Source organism: Leucopleurus acutus (genome assembly GCF_964270905.1).
Source record: "Leucopleurus acutus genome assembly, chromosome: 2".
In the NCBI taxonomy this organism is placed as follows: Eukaryota; Metazoa; Chordata; class Mammalia; order Artiodactyla; family Delphinidae; genus Leucopleurus; species Leucopleurus acutus.
Genome location: NC_139143.1, coordinates 158,906,921 through 158,926,660, shown reverse-complemented (window position 1 = coordinate 158,926,660; position 19,740 = coordinate 158,906,921). Strand labels below are relative to the sequence as shown.

At 40.8% G+C, this 19,740-nt stretch overlaps 1 protein-coding gene across 1 annotated transcript in view; it reads left to right on the top strand.

Moving 5' to 3' along the window:
• The window catches only part of CCDC30 (coiled-coil domain containing 30), a gene marked incomplete at its 3' end in the record, with an annotated part of 171,630 nt that overhangs the window by 133,315 nt on the left and 18,575 nt on the right, over window positions 1-19,740 (top strand). The window contains exons 14-15 of the mRNA XM_082833927.1: window positions 3,061-3,223; window positions 15,533-15,645. Of these exons, the coding sequence (XP_082690053.1) occupies window positions 3,061-3,223; window positions 15,533-15,645 (276 nt within the window). The remainder of the gene's footprint in view (window positions 1-3,060; window positions 3,224-15,532; window positions 15,646-19,740) is intronic.

The following is a 19,740-nucleotide window of genomic DNA, read 5'->3' as shown; positions in this document are numbered from 1 at the left end:
AAAACCAATAGGAGTCATATATATTTATCAATAATAAGAGATTTGTTACAGAGAGCTGGTCTTATACAGTTGTGGGAACAGGTTACACAGTCTGTAAGCCTGTCATCTTTGTTTCTTATGCTGGAACTCAAAGTCCGCAGGGCAACCAGTCAGGAAGTGAAAATGGATATAAAGTGAGGGAGAGCCGGAACCCATGAGCACAAGCTGAACCGCAGAGGCTGGCCTGGAACCCAGGTCAGTTTCACTACCTCCAACCTTGATAAAGTAGGGAGAAGCTGGTCCCCCTCTTCAAGGAGCTGCAAAGACCTGGCCCAGGAGATCGAGAAGATGAAGGAGGATGAGAGGGAAGGTGGAGCAGTTGCAGACCCAGCTGTCACCTCACGCCACGGTGAGCAGCAGATAAGCATCAACAGTATGAGCTGCAGAAGCACCTGTTCTGACTCTCCAAGTGTAAAACTGCTTCACTTCCACCCTCCAAATCTTGAGCAAATAGATCTCTTGTAGCCCACTCTAATCAGAAACATACATGGAAGGAATTCCTACCCAAGTTGACACATTTTACAAAGCCACTACTACCGAGGTGTTATTATTGTTGTTATTTCTATATTCGATGTTACTGTTGTCAAAATCATAATCTTCTTCTCTTCAGCGAAGTGGAATATTCATTTCGGCTAGAAAAAAAATGTTTGGGGATAAGGGAAGTGGCAAAAAAAAAAAAAGAGGCTGGAAAGGTAAGGTAGGCTTGGTCATGCTGAGCCTAACTAGCCACATTATGGAGTTTGGACTTGTTTATGGGTGAGATTGGTCTATAGTTTTCCTTTCTTGTGTCTTTATCTGGTTTTGCTCTTAGGGTATGCCGGCCTCATAGAATTAGTTAGGAAGTGTCCCCTCTTCTTCAATTTTTCTGGAAGAGATTGTAGAGAATTTGTATCATTTCTTCCTTAAATGTTTGGTAGAATCTGGGCCTAGTGCTTTATTTTTTAGAAGGCTATTAAGTATTGATTCAATTTCTGTAATAGATATAGGCCAGTTCAGATTATCTATTTCTCCTTGTGTACATTTTAGTAGGTTGCATCTTTCAAGGAATTGGTCCATTTTATCTGTTATCCAATTTGTGGGCATAGAGTTGTTCATACTATCCCTCTATTGTCCTTTTAATGTCCATAGGATCAGTAGTGATGATGATGATCCTGCTTTCATTTCTGATATTAGTGATTTGTGTCTTCTCTAGCCTGGCTAGAGGTTTATCAATTATATTGAGTTTTTCAAAGAACCAGCTTTGGTTTTCTGGGTTTTCTCTACTGTTTTCCTGTTTTCAGTTTTATTGATTTCTCCTCTAATCTTTATTATTTCTTTTCTTCTGCTTTATTTAGGGTTATATAAGTCTTCTTTCTCTAGTTTCCTAAAGTAGAAGCTTAGCTTATTGATTTTCAATCTTTCTTCTTTTATAATATTTGCATTTAATGCTATAAGTTTCTCTCCAAGCACTGCTTTTGCCACATCCCACAAATTTTGTAAGTTGCGTTTTCATTTTCATGTAAACTACATGTACTTTAAAATAATTTTAAGATTTGTCTTTAACACACGTATTGTTTAGATAGAAGTATGTTTGTTTAATCTCCAAATATTTTGTGATTTTCCACCTTTCTGTTATGGATTTATAGTTTCATAATATTTTAAGCAGTTGTATAGCATTTTGTTACATAGATATATCACAATTTATATAAAATGTTTTTTAGACTTTTTACTGTTATAAAATAATTTTTTAAAATATTTTATTTATTTATTTGGTTGCGCTGGGTCTTGGTTGCAGCAGGCGGGCTCCTTAGTTGCAGCTTGCCGGCTTCTTAGTTGTGGCATGCAAACTCTTAGTTGCAGCATGCATGTGGGATCTAGTTCCATGACCAGGGATCAAACCCGGACCCCCTGCATTGGGAGCATGGAGACTTAACCACTGTGCCACCAGGGAAGTCCCTAAAATAATTTTATAATTAATATCCTGACACATAAGACTTTGTAACTATAATGAAGTATGAGAAGTGTTATACTAAGGGAGGTTTAGGATGCTCAGATAACACATAGCAGGGAGACCTAATTTGGTCTAGGAAGCTCGAGAAAGCCTTCCTCAAAGAAAGCTATTTAAGCTGAGAGTCAAGTAGTTGTTATGGTAAAACTAAGTGGAAAATATCAGGCAAAGGAAGGCCTGGAAGAGGAGGATAGGGAAAAGGTTGGAGTTGCAGGGGAGGAATAAGTGTGGAGAATGACTTGTTTCAGGAAGTGAAAAAGTGCATTTTGCCTGGAACAAAATGTTTGAGGGTAGAGGAAGTGGCAAGAAAATGAGGCTAGAAAGGTAAGCTAGCTAACAAACCATATTAAAGGAATTCCCCCACTGCTGAGAGCCCGGCTGGGTTCAGTCCTTGGTCGGGGAAATAAGATCCCAAAGTCCAAAAAAAGAATTTTTACTTTATCTTAAGAGTAAAGGAGAATGCTACAGCAGTGTTAACACGTGTGCATTAGTATCAATAGTGTTCGTAACTAACAACCCTATATTAAAGCAAGAAAATGATGGGATTCAACTCATAAAGCACTCAGAACAAATACAAAGAATATAGAATCCCCGGGACTTCCCTGAGGGTCCAGTGGCTAAGACTCCTGCTTCCACTGCAGGGGACATGGGTTTGAGCCCTGGGCGCGGCCAAAAAAAAAAAAAAAGAAAGAATAAAGAATTTGGAATTAGATCCCTACCTCCAACTTTTCCTAGCCATGTGACCTGGAGCAAGTTAATTAAACCTCTCTGTGCCACAGCTTCCTCTGGTAAATAAGGAAAATTATTTATTCTTCATAGGGTGGTTTTCAGGAGTGAGAGAGAAAACTAAGAAAAGCTTCTGTCACAAAGGAGTTTCCTTTGATGTTGGTCCCTTTATCTTACGGACACCTACCTTACCTCAGTGAACCAAAAAAAAATCCCCTGTGCCCAGTATAACAAATTTAGGTCGAAGAGTTTCTTTTGCAGAGCTTTGCAATTCACAGTGTGGTTTAATGTACATTAATTGCCCTCAGGAAACTCCTAGATGAGAATATGAATGAGCTACAAGAGCAAGTGAAAATCTTAAAGGATAAAGAGAATCAACTGGAAATGACCAGTTCTCAGCAACAATCCAGAATTCAGCAACAAGAAACACAACTTAAACAACTGGAAAATGAAAAAAGAAAATCTGATGAGGTAAGAAAGCAAATAAGTATGCTTCTCAGTTTCCCTATTCCCTTAGACCTAATTGATAGCTAAGAAGAGCTAATAATTATTGAATGCCTAGCACTTTACCCATTAAGTTTAGTCAGGATTCATTCAGGAAAGCAGAATCTACTCTAGGTATTGCAAGCAAGAAGGAATTTAACACGGGGAAGAACATGCTTACAGAACTGTTGGAAGGGTGAGGTAGGGGTGAGTAGAAGATTGCCAGCTTTCAATAAATCCAGAAGTTCAGAAATCACAGGGAAACCAACTCCTGCAGCACCGAAGTGGGAGATTTACAGGAACCCTCCCTGAAGCCCTTACAGAAGTCTCATCTGCTATCTTCCCTTTCATCTACCTGGTAGTGTTACCCAGATACTGGATTTGCCTCGTGGTAGGTGTTGAACCAAAAGATACAGCCAAGCCAAAGAACAGGAGAAGGAAGGATTTGTTACTTGCAGCAAGTAAGAACACCAGGGCTCTCTCCCAAAGCAGTGTCTCCTTGAACAGCAAAATTGGGGAATTTTTAAGCTAAGGGTACGTGCATATTCATGAAGGATCTTGAGCAGAGGAGAATTCAGCATAGAATTGGGGCAAAGGTCCATAGAGTCCAAGCTTTAGTTGATTGAAGTCATGAGGGTCAACATCATCATGCTGTCTTCCACCTAGGTGGGGGTCTTACTTCCTGTAGAACTCAAAGACGTGTATCAGATTGTTATGTATATCCCTTGAGGAGGAGCTAGGACTAGATTTATCACTGAACTATTGTTTCTTGACTGCTTTTCCTTTGTTCTTACATTCCCTCACTTCCATTTAGATCATTAATTACTGAGACCTGTTCAAGGGCAAGCATCGTGGCCAGGCTTAGATCACAAAATGGATTAGGCCAAAAATGGCTTCTGTCAAGAAAGCCATGCCTGGTTCTTTCTCCAGGGACCCCCTACCATATCTGCTTCAAGTAGTGCTAGAGGAGAACAGTGGCTTTTCCTATGCTTTCCCCCATGCTTTCCAAACTGTGTGCAGCTGCCTTTCATTTGCAGAAACCAAACTGGAACTCTGCTGTCAAGGGAGTTTGGGAAAAGTTTTCAGACTTCCAACCTTGCAGCACAGGGGACAGCTTAGAAAAATAGGGGCCCTGGTAAGCAATGTCACAGTCCACTTTGTATAATCAGCTTCCAAACAAACCCTTTTACCCAATATTTAACCTTTTAAACAATAAAAAGAATAGTATGCTTGAAAAACAAGAAGAACTACAATTCTCCAGCCTGTGGAAGGAAAACCACATTCACAGAAAGATAGACAAAATGAAAAGGCAGAGGACTTTATACCAGATGAAGGAACAAGATAAAACCCCAGAAAAACAACTAAATGAAGTGGAGATAGGCAACCTTCCAGAAAAAGAATACAGAATAATGATAGTGAAGATGATCCAAGACCTCAGAAAAAGAATGGAGGCAAAGATTGAGAAGATGCAAGAAATGTTTAACAAAGACCTAAAGAATTAAAAAACAAACACCTAGAAGAATTAAAAAAAACAAACAAACAGAGATGAACAATACAATAACTGAAATGAAAAATACACTAGAAGGAATCAATAGCAGAATAACTGAGGCAGAAGAATGGATAAGTGACCAGGAAGACAGAATGGTGGAATTCACTGCCATGGAACAGAATAAAGAAAAAAGAATGAAAATAAATGAAGACAGCCTGAGAGACCTCTGGGACAACATTAAATGAAACAACATTCACATTATAGGGGTCTCAGAAGGAGAAGAGAGGAGAAAGGACCCGAGAAAATATTTGAAGAGATTATAGTCGAAAACTTCCATAACATGGGAAAAGAAATAGCTACCCAAGTCCAGCAAACACAGAGAGTCCCAGGCAGGATAAACCCAAGGAGAAACACACTGAGACACATAGTAATCATATTGACAAAAATTAAAGACGAAAAATTATTGGAAGCAACAAGGGGAAAATGACAAATAACATACAAGGGAACTCCCATAAGGTTAACAGCTGATTTCTCAGCGGAAACTCTACAAGCCAGAAGGGAGTGGCATGATATATTTAAAGTGATGAAAGGGAAGAACTTACAACCAAGATTACTATACCCAACAAGGATCTCATTCAGATTCTAGGGAGAAATCAAAAGCTTTACAGACAAACAAAAGCTAAGAGAATTCAGCACCAACAAACCAGCTCTACAGCAAATGCTAAATGAACTTCTCTAAGTGGGAAACACAAGAGAAGAAAAGGACCTACAAAAAAAAAACCCATAACAATTAAGAAAATGGTACTAGCAATATACCTATAGATAATTACCTTAAACGTGAATGGATTAAATGCTCCAACCAAAAGACATAGGCTCACTGAATGGATACAAAAACAAGACCCATATATATGCTGTCTACAAGAGACCCACTTCAGACCTCGGGACACATACAGACTGAAAGTGAGTGGATGGAAAAAGATATTCCATGCAAATGGAAATCAAAAGAAAGCTGGAGTAGCAATACTTATATCACATAAAATAGACTTTAAAATAAGGAATGTTACAAGAGACAAGGAAGGACACTAGATAATGATCAAGGGATCAATCCAAGAAGAAGATATAACAACTATAAATATATATGCACCCAACATAGGAGCTCCTCAATACATAAGGCAACTGCTAACAGCTATAAAAGAGGAAATCGACTGTAACACAATAATAGTGGGGGACTTTAACACCGCACTTACACCAATGGACAGATCACCCAGACCGAAAATTAATAAGGAAACACAAGCTTTAAATGACGCAACAGACCAGATAGATTTAATTGATATTTATAGGACATTCTATCCAAAATCAGCAGATTACACTTTCTTCTCAAGGGCACACAGAACATTCTCCAGGATAGATCACATCTTGGGTCACAAATCAAGCCTCGGTAAATTTAAGAAAATCGAAATCATGTCAAGCATCTTTTCTGAGCACAACGCTATGAAATTAGAAACCAATTACAGGGGAAAAAAATAAAAAACACAAACACATGGAGGCTAAACAATACATTACTAAATAACCAAGAGATCACTGAAGAAATCAAAGAATACCTAGAGACAAATGACAACAAAAACACAATGATCGAAAACCTGCGGGATACAGCAAAAGCAGTTCTAAGAGGGAAGTTTTTAGCAATACAAGCCTACCTCAAGAAACAAGAAAAATCTCAAATAAACAATCTAACCATACACCTAAAGGAACTAGAGAAAGAAGAGCAAACAAAACCCAAAGTTAGTAGAAGGAAAGAAATCATAAAGATCAGAGCAGAAATAAATGAAATAGAAACAAAGAAAACAATAGCAAAGATCAATAAAACTAAAAGCTGGTTCTTTGAGAAGATAAACAAAATTGATAAACCTTTACCCAGACTCATCAAGAAAAAGAGGGAGAGGACTCAAATCAATAAAATTAGAAATGAAAAAGGAGACGTTACAATGGACACTGCAGAAATACAAAGCATCCTAAGAGACTACTACAAGCAACTCTATGCCAATAAAATGGACAACGTTGAAGAAATGGACAAATTCTTTGAAATGTATAACCTTCCAAGTCTGAACCAGGAAGAAATAGAAAATATGAAAAAACCAATCACAAGTAATGAAATTGAAACTGTGATTAAAAATCTTCCAACAAGGGGCTTCCCTGGTGGCGCAGTGGTTGAGAATCCGCCTGCCGATGCAGGGGACACGGGTTCGTGCCCCGATCCGGGAAGATCCCACATGCCGCGGAGCGGCTGCGCCCGTGAGCCGTGGCCGCTGAGCCTGCGCGTCCGGAGCCTGTGCTCCGCAACGGGAGAGGCCACAACAGTGAGAGGCCCGTGTACCGCAAAAAAAAAAAAAAAAAAAAAAAAATCTTCCAACAAACAAAAGTCCTGGACCAGATGGCTTCACAGGTGAATTCTATCAAACCTTTAGAGAAGAGCTAACACCCACCCTTCTCAAACTCTTCCAAAAAATTGCAGAGGAAGGAACTCCCAAACTCATTCTATGAGGCCACCATCTCCCTGATACCAAAGCCAGACAAAGATACTACAAAAAAAGAAAATTATAGACCAATATCACTGATGACTATAGATGCAAAAATCGTCAACAAAATCCAACAACACATTAAAAGGATCATACACCATTATCAAGTGGGATTTACCCCAGGGATGCAAGGATTCTTCAATATATGCAAATCAATCAATGTGATACACCATATTAACAAATTGAAGAATAAAAACCATATGATCATCTCAATAGATGCAGAAAAAGCTTTTGACAAAATTCAACACCCATTTATGATAAAAACTCTCCAGAAAGTGGGCATAGAGGGAACCTACCTCAACATAATAAAGGCCATATATTACAAACCCACAGCAAACATCATTCTCAATGGTGAAAACTGAAAGCATTTCCTCTAAGATCTGGAACAAGACAAGGATGTCCACTCTCGCCACCATTATTCAACATAGTTTTGGAAGTCCTAGCCATGGCAATCAGAGAAGAAAAAGAAATAAAAGGAATACAAATTGGAAAAGAAGAAGTAAAACTGTCACTGTTTGCAGATGACATGGTACTATACATAGAGAATCCTAAAGGTGCCACCAGAAAACTACTAGAGCTAATCGATGAATCTGGTAAAGTTGCAGGATACAAAATGAATGCACAGAAATCTCTTGCATTCCTAGACACTAACAATGAAAGACCAGAAAGAGAAATTAAGGAAACAATCCCATTCACCATTGCAACAAAAAGAATAAAATACCTAGGAATAAACCTACCTAAGGAGGTAAAAGACCTGTACTCAGAAAACTATACGACACTGATGAAAGTAATCAAAGATGACACAAACAGATGGAGAGATATACCATGTTCTTGGATTGGAAGAATCCATATTGTGAAAATATTGGACTATACTACCCAAAGCAATCTACAGATTCAATGCAATCCCTGTCAAATTACCAGTGACATTTTTTACAGAACTAGAGCAAAAAAATCTTAAAATTTGTATGGAGACACAAAAGACGCCAAAGCAGTCTTGAGGGAAAAAAGTGGAGCTGGAGGAATCAGACTCCCTAACTTCACACTATACTACAAAGCTACAGTAATCAAGACAATATGGTACTGGCACAAAAACAGAAATATAGATCAATGGAACAGGATAGAAAGCCCAGAGATAAACCCACGCACCTATTGTCAACTAATCTATGACAAAGGATATACAATGGAGAAAAGACAATCTCTTCAATAAGTGGTGCTGGGAAAACTGGACAGTTACATGTAAAAGAATGAAATTAGACACTTCCTAACACCATACACAAAAATAAACTCAAAATGTATTGGAGACCTAAATGTAAGACCAGACACTATAAAACTCTTAGAGAAAAACACAGGAAGAACATTCTTCGACATAAATCACAGCAAGATCTTTTTTGATCTACCTCCTAGAGAAATGGAAATAAAAACAAAAATAAACAAATGAGACCTAATGAAACTTTAAAGCTTTTGCACAGCAAAGGAAACTGCAAACCAGATGAAAAGACAACCCTCAGAATGGGAGAAAATATTTGCAAACTAATCAACGGACAAAGGATTAATCTCCAAAATATATAAACAGCTCATGCAACTCAATATTAAAAAAACAACCCAATCAAAAAAGGCCAGAAGACCTAAATAGACATTTCTCCAAAAAAGACATACAGTTGGCCAAGAAGCACATGAAAAGCTGCTCAACATCACTAATTATTAGAGAAATGCAAATCAAAACTACAATGAGGTATCACCTCACACCAGTTAGAATGGGCATCATCAGAAAATCTATAGACAACAGATGCTGGAGAGGGTGTGGAGAAAAGGGAACCCTCTTGCACTGTTGGTGGGAATGTAAATTGATACAACCACTATGGAGAACAGTGTGGAGGTTCCTTAAGAAACTAAAAATAGAATTACCATATGACCCAGCAATCCCACTACTGGGCATATACCCAGAGAAAACCATAATTCAAAAAGACACATGCATCCCAATGTTCATTGCAGCACTATTTACAATAGCTAGGTCATGGAAGCAACCTAAATGCCCATCAAGAGACGAATGGATAAAGGAGATGTGGTACATATATACAATGGAATATTACTCAGCCATAACAAGGAACGAAATTGGGTCATTTGTAGAGACGTGGATGGATCTAGGGACTGTCATACAGAATGAAGTAAGTCAGAAAGAGAAAAACAAATATCGTATATTAACGCATATATGTGGAACCTAGAAAAATGGTATAGATGAACTGGTTTGCAGGGCACAAATAGAGACACAGATGTAGAGAACAAACATATGGACACCTAGGGTGGAAAGCGATGGTGGGGCGGGGGGGGTCGGCGGGGGGCTGGTGGTGGGATGAATTGGGAGATTGGGATTGACATATATACACTAATATATTTAAAATAGATAACTAATAAGAACCTGCTATATAAAAAATAATTTAAAATTTTTTTTTAAAAATGAAGAGTAGTATGCTTTCCTCTAATAGGATGCACTATCACTCATATAAATGAAGATGAAATCTCAGAACTTAGATTGGGACGTGAACCCAGCCAAAACCCACATTGGGACTTGAGCCCACTGTCTTAATTGCGATCACACACCTGGTCTCAGGAATTAATGAAGCTGAGGTTCTTCTGTCTCATCTCAGAAAGAATTCAGTGGATAACAAAGTGATAGGTAAGAAGTGGATTTATTTAGAGAGAAACATATTCCATAGACAGAATGCAGTCCATCTCAAAAGGCCAGAGCGGCCCTGGGAGAAACTCACTCCACAGACAGAGTGTGGGCCATCTCAGAAGGTGAGAGGCCCCGAAATATGGCATGGTTAATTTTTATAGGCTGGGTAATTTCATAGGCTAATGAGTGGGAGGATTATTCCAACTATTTTGGAGAAGGGACAGGGATTTGCAGGAATTGGGTGACTGCCCACTTTTGGGACTTTTATGGTTGGCCTCAGAACTGTCACAGCACCTGTGGGTGTGTTGTTTAGCTAGTTACAACGAGCATATAATGAGGCTCAAAGTCTACTGGAAGTCAAATCTTCTGCCATCTTTGACCTAATCGGTTCCAACCAGTTTTTGTTGTATCCTCAACAGCTATGTCATTCTTTTAAAGGTTGTGCCCTGCCTCCTGTTTCCTTGATACACTTAACTTCTCAGAGTCCCAGCAGCATCTGTGGTCATTTGGGGGTAATGTTCATTGCTGCTTCTTCAGTCTCAATCCACATGGATATACTAACTTTAAAACTTAATTATAAGTTAACTACCAATAATACTATAACACATGTTTTGCCAATGAGGTATAGGTTTGAAAAGCCACTCCCATTCCAGCTCTTGGTTTCTTTCCCATATTCTGGCTCTGAGAGAAACAGCATCATATATCAATCGATGGTTAAAAGTTTAGACATCATCTTATCGGACATCACTGAACCTCAAAAGATGTTTTCACCTAGCCAGCATCATAACTACATCCTCCATAGGTCTTTCCACTGTTTTGCAGATTTGTTTTTTTTACTGGATAGTGGGATATAGGGTGAGACCAATGACTCTCATATATATGAGCCTTTGTTTCACTTCTCTTAGTGTAAAATGATTTTCTTTATCAGAAGCCATGTTGGGTGGTAGTATATCATGACAAGAAATAAAGAATTTGGTAAGTCCACAGATGGTGGTCCTGGCAAAAGCATTGTGGACAGAGAAAGCAAATCCGTATCTAAAATGAGTGTTTCCTTACTATGTATAAAATAGATAACTAATGAGAACCTACTCCATAGCACAGGAAACTCTACTCAGTGCTCTGTGGTGACCTAAATGGGAAGGAAATCTAAAAAAGAGTGGATATATATGTACATATGACTGAATCACTTTGCTGTACAGCAAGAAACTAACAACATTGTAAATCAACTCTACTCCAATAAAAATTAATGAAAAGAACAAAAATAAAATGAGTGTCTCTTTCACTGAGGACAAATTGTTGTTCTCTGCATGGTGGAAGGGGTCCAGCATAATAAACCTACTACCGGGTGGCTGCCTGGCCCCCCAGCTGCCATAACAGTTGCTCAGCATTGATCTGTGCTTTTAGCAAGTTGAGTGGATTAGCCTTGGTGACTCCTTATAAAATATATTCCTGCCCCCATGCACTTTGCACGTGAGCCCACTGAGTGAGCAAATAGATAGAAAAAGAGGCTAAGTGACATCCAGAATGTACTATTTTTTTCCACCTGATTATTGAGAGCCACCTCTTCTGTGGAAGCCCTCTGCTGAGCAGAAACACATGTTACACATATATGTTCACACTCTAGGCCTGTGCTGTCTAATATTGTGTCAACTAGCCACATGTGGCTAAGTTAATTAAAATTACATAAAATTTAAAATTCAGTTCCTCAGACACACTAGGCACGTTTCATGTGCTCAGTAGCCACGGGTGGCAAGTGACCACCATGTTGGAGAGTGCAGACATAGAACATTCCCACCGATTGGACAGCATTTCTAGTCCAGGCCCCTTTTCCAGGCCTCTTTTTCATCAGTCCTCCAATATTATTCTTTCCAAATCCCTGATCATCTGGCCAAACTATTAGAAACTTTCTATAAATTAGCATAGGTCCATGCCTCTGGACATCTCCCTTTCCAGGCAAAGTGAACACAAGCTTTGCCCACTGAGATTTCCCTTCCCCCTGGTCTTAAGGGCTACCCCTCAGTTGGGGCTGTATGCCACAGCAGCCCTACTTTTTTTGTTTTAAACATCTTTAGTGGAGTATAATTGCTTTACAATGGTGTGTTCGTTTCTGCTGTATAACAAAGTGAATCAGCTATACATATATATATATCCCCTCCCTTTTGCGTCTCCCTCCCATCCTCCCTATCCCACCCCTCTAGATGGTCACAAAGCACTCAGCTGATCTCCCTGTGCTATGCAGTTGCTTCCCAACTGCATATCTATTTACGTTGGGTAGTGTATATATGTCAATGCTACTCTCACTTCGTCTCAGCTTAGTGGTTGCTGCATATTGTACAGAATCATATGTACATCAGGCCTGAATTTATTCTTCCTTGGCTAACTGGTCATAGAGAACGCCCCATTAGGCCATAGGTTTGGGTTAAGAGAGGTGATGATGCAATAGAAGTAAGTACCACTTGCTAATGCAGCTTGGAACCTTAAGGACCTGCTGGGGCTCAGTATTTTACATAGCAATTCTGTTTGAGGATGGAGTACTACTGCACATGCCCAACTCAATGCTCAGTGAATAATAGAACACCTCATTTCAGGAAGGACAGCTCAGGTTACTCGATACTTGATTTCTCATGGCCAACCATTCAGTCTCCACCAGGGCCAGTCACAAGCAAGGACCTTTCTCAAAAGTCAAAGAGATATTATAGGAGGAGAGATGACTTTCCTCCCAAATCATAACATTAAACTACAGTTTCCCAGAGGCTCTATATTGCTTCCTCAGCTGCCATGGAAACTTGGAGCAACTTTGGGTCTGCTGGGTCATAAAGCCCAAGTGGCAAAGCAGTTTGCACCGCAGCCTGTCACAGCACAGATCTTTGTCTTGCTTTGGGCACCACTAAAACCATACAGCCTTGAAGGTTGCTTGATAAATGGGTTGAAGGCAAAGGTGGTATAAGTTGATTCTAGACTCTGAAGAGGCATTCCAAGCACTTGGCCTTTTCTACCATCAATAGCCCTCATGCCTCAGGTCAGAAAGCCAACAAAGAGAATCTTCTATTCCAGATTGTCTAGTTTGACTATACATTCAAGAATTGGGGAGAGGGCTTCCCTGGTGGTGCAGTGGTTGAGAGTCCGCCTGCCGATGCAGGGGACATGGGTTCGTGCCCCGGTCTGGGAAGATCCCACATGCTGTGGAGCGGCTGGGCCCGTGAGCCATGGCCGCTGAGCCTGCGCGTCCGGAGCCTGTGCTCCGCAACGGGAGAGGCCACAACAGTGAGAGGCCCGCGTACCGCAAAAGAAGAAAAAAAAGAATTGGGAAGAAATCACTGAGGAGATTCACAAACCCACTAGGCCAATCATGAAACCTACACTGAGCCAATGAATCACTGCAGACCTACTCTAAGACACTCTGTGTGTTCAAACTCCATTTTCCACCTTACTTCCTTAAGCCCCCACTCTGAATTGTGAACCTCAGTCTCATTTTGGGTTCCAAGGTATTAGTGTTGACTGAGAACCACTGTTCTGTATGTAATTCCCCCAAAGTCTAGATAGTTCCCTTTCTCCAATGCCCAGTCACCTGGGTAAAAGGCCACAGGCCTCTTTGGGGAAGGCTTGGGAGAAGATCACATGCTTGTGGCAGCGTCACACACAAGGTTCTTCCTGAAGACAACCTAGCAAAAGGACCCTGGGTCTGAACTGACTCAGGTCTGGGGATTGAGTAAGAGGCCATTACTCTCCACTGTTGTCATTCAAATTGGGCCTCTGTTCACCAGACCCAGGTGCATTTATATATTTATTCATTTATTGAAAAATACAACTCAATTAAAACTTTAATAGGCTGTTAATCTATTTTAGTCCTGTAATCACTGTGAGCAATTAACTACAACCAAAGATCACTACGAGTCAAACCATTTGGTTAAATCTCTGGCCCTATTATCTAATAAGAGTAATAATGCCCACCTTGTATCGGGGGTTAAACATTGCCACTTGATCTCCGACACGCTGCAGTACCATCATCCCCACTAAAATCAGGGCTTCAGTGTTGGCATCTCCCACCATCATCCTCAGTAGGAGAGCATTATAGAGCATTTCAAGGAATCTGGAGCTCCCCTCACCAGTGTATTTGGCAAAGCCTGGGGGAAAGGAGTGTCTTCTGAGTGACGTGCGGGTCATAGTGATGAGGTGGTGAGCAGGTCGCCCATGACAAATCTACTCCAAACTTCCGATCTACTTAAGACTTTGGCTTCTTTCCTCTCTTATACCAAGGAAGCATGGCATCTTAATGTCATTTAACACAGGTCACTGTTGGGTCCAAGTTTCAGTCCACCAACCAAGCAAACTATTAAAGTCACATTAGACGTTAAAATCAACACATTAAATCCTGAATCTCTGGTAAGCGTATCCATGTCAATAAATTCAGCCTATTCAACATTATATTCCTTTCTCCCTAGTGTAATGCCTTACGAATACAGTCCTACCCGTATTCCTCAGGTTTCTGCCAATTTAATTTGGCAGAATCTTTCCATTCTTTCAATATGGCATCAATCCCTATACTCAACCCCCTCTCCCCAGGACGGGCTGGGATCTGACTCTAGCTGTAGGATTGGAGGCAAAGAGAAGCGGTAGTGGTATAGGGTGGGTGTTAAGAATAATAGGTATCCCTGCACGGGTAGCTGCCTCAGGTGGAGTCAGTAGAGTCCTCGGTGCAAGGGTGTTTAATCTGAGACAGCAGGACTGCTTATGCTGCTAAGAGGGGCTCAGTAGGATTTCTAGGTCCAAGGTGCTCAAAGTTATTGGAATCCTGTCAGATGTTCTCGTTCCCAATTCTCAGATTTGCATGTATTTCCAAATAAAGCACTATTTTTCACATAAGAGATGTGGCAAGTCTACGAAATCAACTTATGCTGCAATTCTGCCACCTACTTGATGAAATTTGGGTTTGGGATATATTGACCTGCTGCCTACATGAAGGATGTGCTCTGGGTCTCTGAGTATGCCTTGTTCCAATAATTAAATCCCAAGCTGGACATTTTCTCCTCTCCAGCTCATTAACGTGGTCAGGTGTGGCTCGCCACCCCGCACTCCTTGGAGTTCTGAGAGCCTCTGTAACTTTGTAGCAGTCCTGTGGTCTGCCAGAGCACTTCACCACAGGCAACTACATTAGAATTTAATCAATTTTGGTCATGGATTGCTAGTATTAGTGACAAGATTAAACTGCCTTCAAATCCGACCAGCTCAGACACTAAGTCCAGACTCCCTGGAGCCACTTCTAGAACCAAATACTTTATTAGTCAGGGTTAGGTCAGGAAAACAGCTTTCACTCTACTTCAAGCTGGAAGACTCTCTATATGTGGAATTAAATGCTCACAAATCTACTGGAAAGGTTGGGGGAACAAAAGCCAAGGAAAAGACCTATTGGCTTTCAGGAATTCTGGAAGTGCAAAATCACAGGAAGCTACGCTGGTTTCCATATGCCTTTTTCAGCAGAAAGGCGTTGCCAGTTTCCATTTCGTCAACATCAAACCTATATTCAGCAGAGTATTCCCATACTTTTAAATGTTTTTCAGCATCTGAAGAGCAACCAGGAATTGTCAGAGAAGCTGTCTGGGTTGCAGCAGGAGAAAGAAGCTCTACGTGAAGAGTATGGGCAATTTTTGAAGCGGCTTGATGTCCATGTGAGGTAAACAAAAGCAAGTTCCCTTTAGAAGACTGGGCTACTTCTTAGGGAGCCAGAGCAGGGGATGCTCGCAGAAGCGACCTTTCAAGAACGCCAACACCGATTTCCTTCATTCTCAAAAGTTCTATCTATAGTGCTTTTCCTAGGAAGATATGGGGCCTCATTCCTTCCCAAGAGAGGGAGGGGGAAGGGAATTACTATTTATTGAGCTCTAGTAGCATCTAACATCTTGCTCTTCCCCAAATATACCCCCTCACTTGCCTTCAGCCTTCTTTTTCCCTTGCGTACTTTCCTCAGTCTGGACCACGCTCTCCCTATTTCAACTCTTCATTCTCAACCTAGGAGTCACCTCCTCAAGAAGCCTTTCGTGACACCTCCGGCCTGGGTTGAGTGAGGTGTCACTCTTTGTGTTCCTGTAGCCCTTTGTACATGGCTCTCTGTAATTATTTAAGAACTTGCCATGTTGTTTTGAAATAACGTGACTCACACCTGTCTTCCTCACCAGACTGTAGGTTTTAAAGGACATGGGCCGTGGTCTTACTCGTCCTTTTATCCACAGTCCCTGGTATATAACAGGTGCTCAATAAAAATTTATGTTCCCAAACTACCTGCTTTTTCTTCCATTCCCCGGTCATCATCCTACCAGATTCCTCCCGCTCTCCTCCTCTCTGAAGTGTAGCTTAGTAGTTCAGAGTATGGACTCTGGAGCCATATTGCTTGGGTATAATTACTGGTTCTACTAGGAACTAGCTGTGACCTTGGGCAAGTTAAATAACCTCTCTGTGCCTGAGGTATCTCATCTTTAACATGGAGAAAATAGCCATTCCTATCACATAAAGTTGTTACGAGAGTTAACTGAATGAATATATGTAAAGCGTTTACTTAGAACGGTGTCTAGCACACAGCTGTTATTATTATTATATCTACTTATTTTTAGTTTTTAACCATGACCCACCTCTCTGCTCCTAGCTCTGTGCCCCTCTGCTCTATTCTTTCTATAGGTTGAAGTTTCTTATTCTCACTCACCTACTATGTTGATTGTAGTTATGATAATGATTTAAAAACCACTTTCTGAAACTCCAGACCTGTGGTTGAAAAGCAACACTGTTTTAATCAGTGTATTTCATTCCTTGACCAGTGGTCAGCGCCAAGCAAGAACTTTAGCAAAACAGCTCAGGTTAAGTCTAGGCCTGCTGGAATCAACCCTCACAACATAGCCCAGATTTAGTTAAGAATTACCCACTGGTCCTGTGATTGATGTTTTTATACAAAGTAACACATCAAAGACCATTTTTGTACATATATTTTTCATTTTAAAAATTATTTTTATACAGTAAATTCCTAGGTGTGGAATTACTAGTCCAAAAGCTGGAGGTATGGATCATAAAATGTATTATCAAACATTCAGAAGAGGGCTTCCTTGGTGGCGCAGTGGTTGAGAGTCTGCCTGCGGATGCAGGGGACACGGATTCGTGCCTCAGGCCGGGAGGATCTCACATGCCGCGGAGCGGCTGGGCCCATGAGCCATGGCCGCTGAGCCTGCGCATCCGGAGCCTGTGTTCTGCAACAGGAGAGGCCACAACAGTGAGAGGCCCGCGTACTGCAAAACAAACGAACAAACAAACAAAAACCATTCAGAAGCATTCTACCAAAATTTTCTGCCATCGTTATATGAGTAGCAATTTCACCACATCCGAATTTGCATTGGCTGCTACTTTTGGTGGGGGAGGGCTGTGATGAAATTTTCCCCAGTGTTCTTTCTTTTAATTGAGGTATAATTTACATATACACAGATTTTAAATGTACAGTTTGATGAGTTTTGACAAATGTATATGCCCACCTAACCACTAGCCCAATCAAGATACAGAACATTTCCATTATCCCTTGAATTTCTCTCCTACCTTTTTGCCGTCAGTCTGTATCTCTTGCTCCTCCACCTCCTCCCAGGCATCCACTCTTCTGATTTCTGTTTCTCCTAGAATTTCATCAAAATGGAATTACACTGCGTGTAATCTTTTGTGTCTAACTTTTTTTTTTTAATAAATTTATTTATTTATTTATTTTTGGTTGCGTTGGGGGTCTTCGTTGCTGCATATAGGTTTTCTCTAGCTACGGCGAGCGGGGGCTACTCTTCGTTGCGGTGCATGGGCTTCTCATTGAGGTGGCTTCTCTTGTTGCGGAGCACAGGCTCTAGGCGCGAGGGCTTCAGTAGTTGTGGCACGCAGGCTCAGTAGTTGTGGCTCACAGGCTCTAGAGCACAGGCTCAATAGTTGTGGCACACAGGCTTAGTTGCTCCACGGCATGTGGGATCTTCCCGGACCAGGGCTCAAACCCGTGTCCCCTGCATTGGCAGGCGGATTCTTAACCACTGCGCCACCAGGAAAGTCCTGTGTCTGACTTCTTTTGCTCAACTTATTCTATGATTTTTAATGCTCAGTTATAGACATTTCTTTGATGGCTAGTGAGGCTGAATAGTTTACCATATTATTTGTCCATACTCTTTAGGACAGTGGATGCTAAGCCTAGCTGCACATGCATGGGCCCCAACATAGATTAATCAAATCAGAATCTGTGAGGATAGGGCTTAGGGATCAATACTTTTCTAAAATCATCCCCATGTGATTCTGATGGGCACCTAGGGTTGAAAACTACAACTTCAGGAAAGAAAATGGAAGGGATTGTCAAAACTCTAGGTTCATTTTTGTTCTCATTCCCCTGATCCCACTCCTGACCTTTACAAACAATGCCTATTTTTTTCCATGTTTTCCCAGCTACTCTTCCAGAGGAACAAATTCCTTGCCTTTTTGAAATGAAAATAAATGAAAGACCATCTGGTTTTATATAAACATAAGCAAAAGTTGTCCTTAAATTTTAGAACATGAGTATTGTGCTGTCTTATTGTACAAATTAACAAAGCCAAACATAAACTTAGAAAATCCGCATGTTCTTCGGGCAAGTTGGCCAACAGAATTTCTGGCTAAACTAATAGGTGTGTCAAATAACCAGGCTGCTATGGAAAGGAAGGCTCTAAGCTCTTCCCAGCTGTACTGAATCCACGTACTCTTCACACCATGTAGCACTACTGAAAGAAGCCTGAATATCAAGCAATAGGAGCCAGTTAGGTCAAGTATAATAATTCACTTGATGGAACATAATACAGCTGTAAAAGACGGTGGCCATGAAGACTAGATAACAACATGGGAAAATGCTGTGATTCAATAAATGAAAAGAGAATAAGATAATTTTAATGTAGACAGTGTTTTTAAAAAAGATGCTTATAAAAAGACTGGAAGGAAATACAAGAATATTATAATACTGATCATATGGGAGTTGGGTTTTTTCCCCAAATTGTCTATAATCTTTAAAAAATAAATTAATATTTTTATAGTCCAAATGGCAGGATAAGAGAGACAGAAGCTGTCTGGCATGGAAGCTGCAGACGTGGGTTTTAATTTCCCAAGGCAGAAAGGGTAAAAGCAATTCCAGAAATACATGTTGTGTTTCAAATGATGTCAAAAATCAGAGGAACTGGGCTTCCCTGGTGGCGCAGTGGTTGAGAGTCCACCTGCCGAGGCGGGGGACACGGGTTCATGCCCTGGTCTGGGAAGATCCCACATGCCGCGGAGCAGCAGGACCCGTGAGCCATGGCTACAGAGCCTGCGCGTCCGGAGCCTGTGCTCCGCAATGGGAGAGGCCACAACAGTGAGAGGCCCGCGTACCGCAAAAAAAAAAAAAAAAAAAATCAGAGGAACTGTGAACAGCTGGGAAACTCAGAGAACAACAGGTGTACTGTTAGATAGTGTTAAACCTCTGAGGCTATGGACCAGAGGATGCTGAAACCCGGTGATATCTTTTGCCAAGCTCTTCCTAGTATAAGGGAAAATGAGAACATTTATGAGATAGAAATATCTCCCTGTAAAGAACCTAAGTCACAATCTTCAAGAATAGGTACCTCATATTATGTAGTGGGTGCTGCAAGGGCCACAGAACTGAACAGGTCTAAGGCAGTTTTATGAACCCAGGTGTCTAGAGCAACTCCATTAATTAGGATGTAGGTTGAGTTGCTGCAGCAGAGACACTGAATAAGAATGTCTTTAA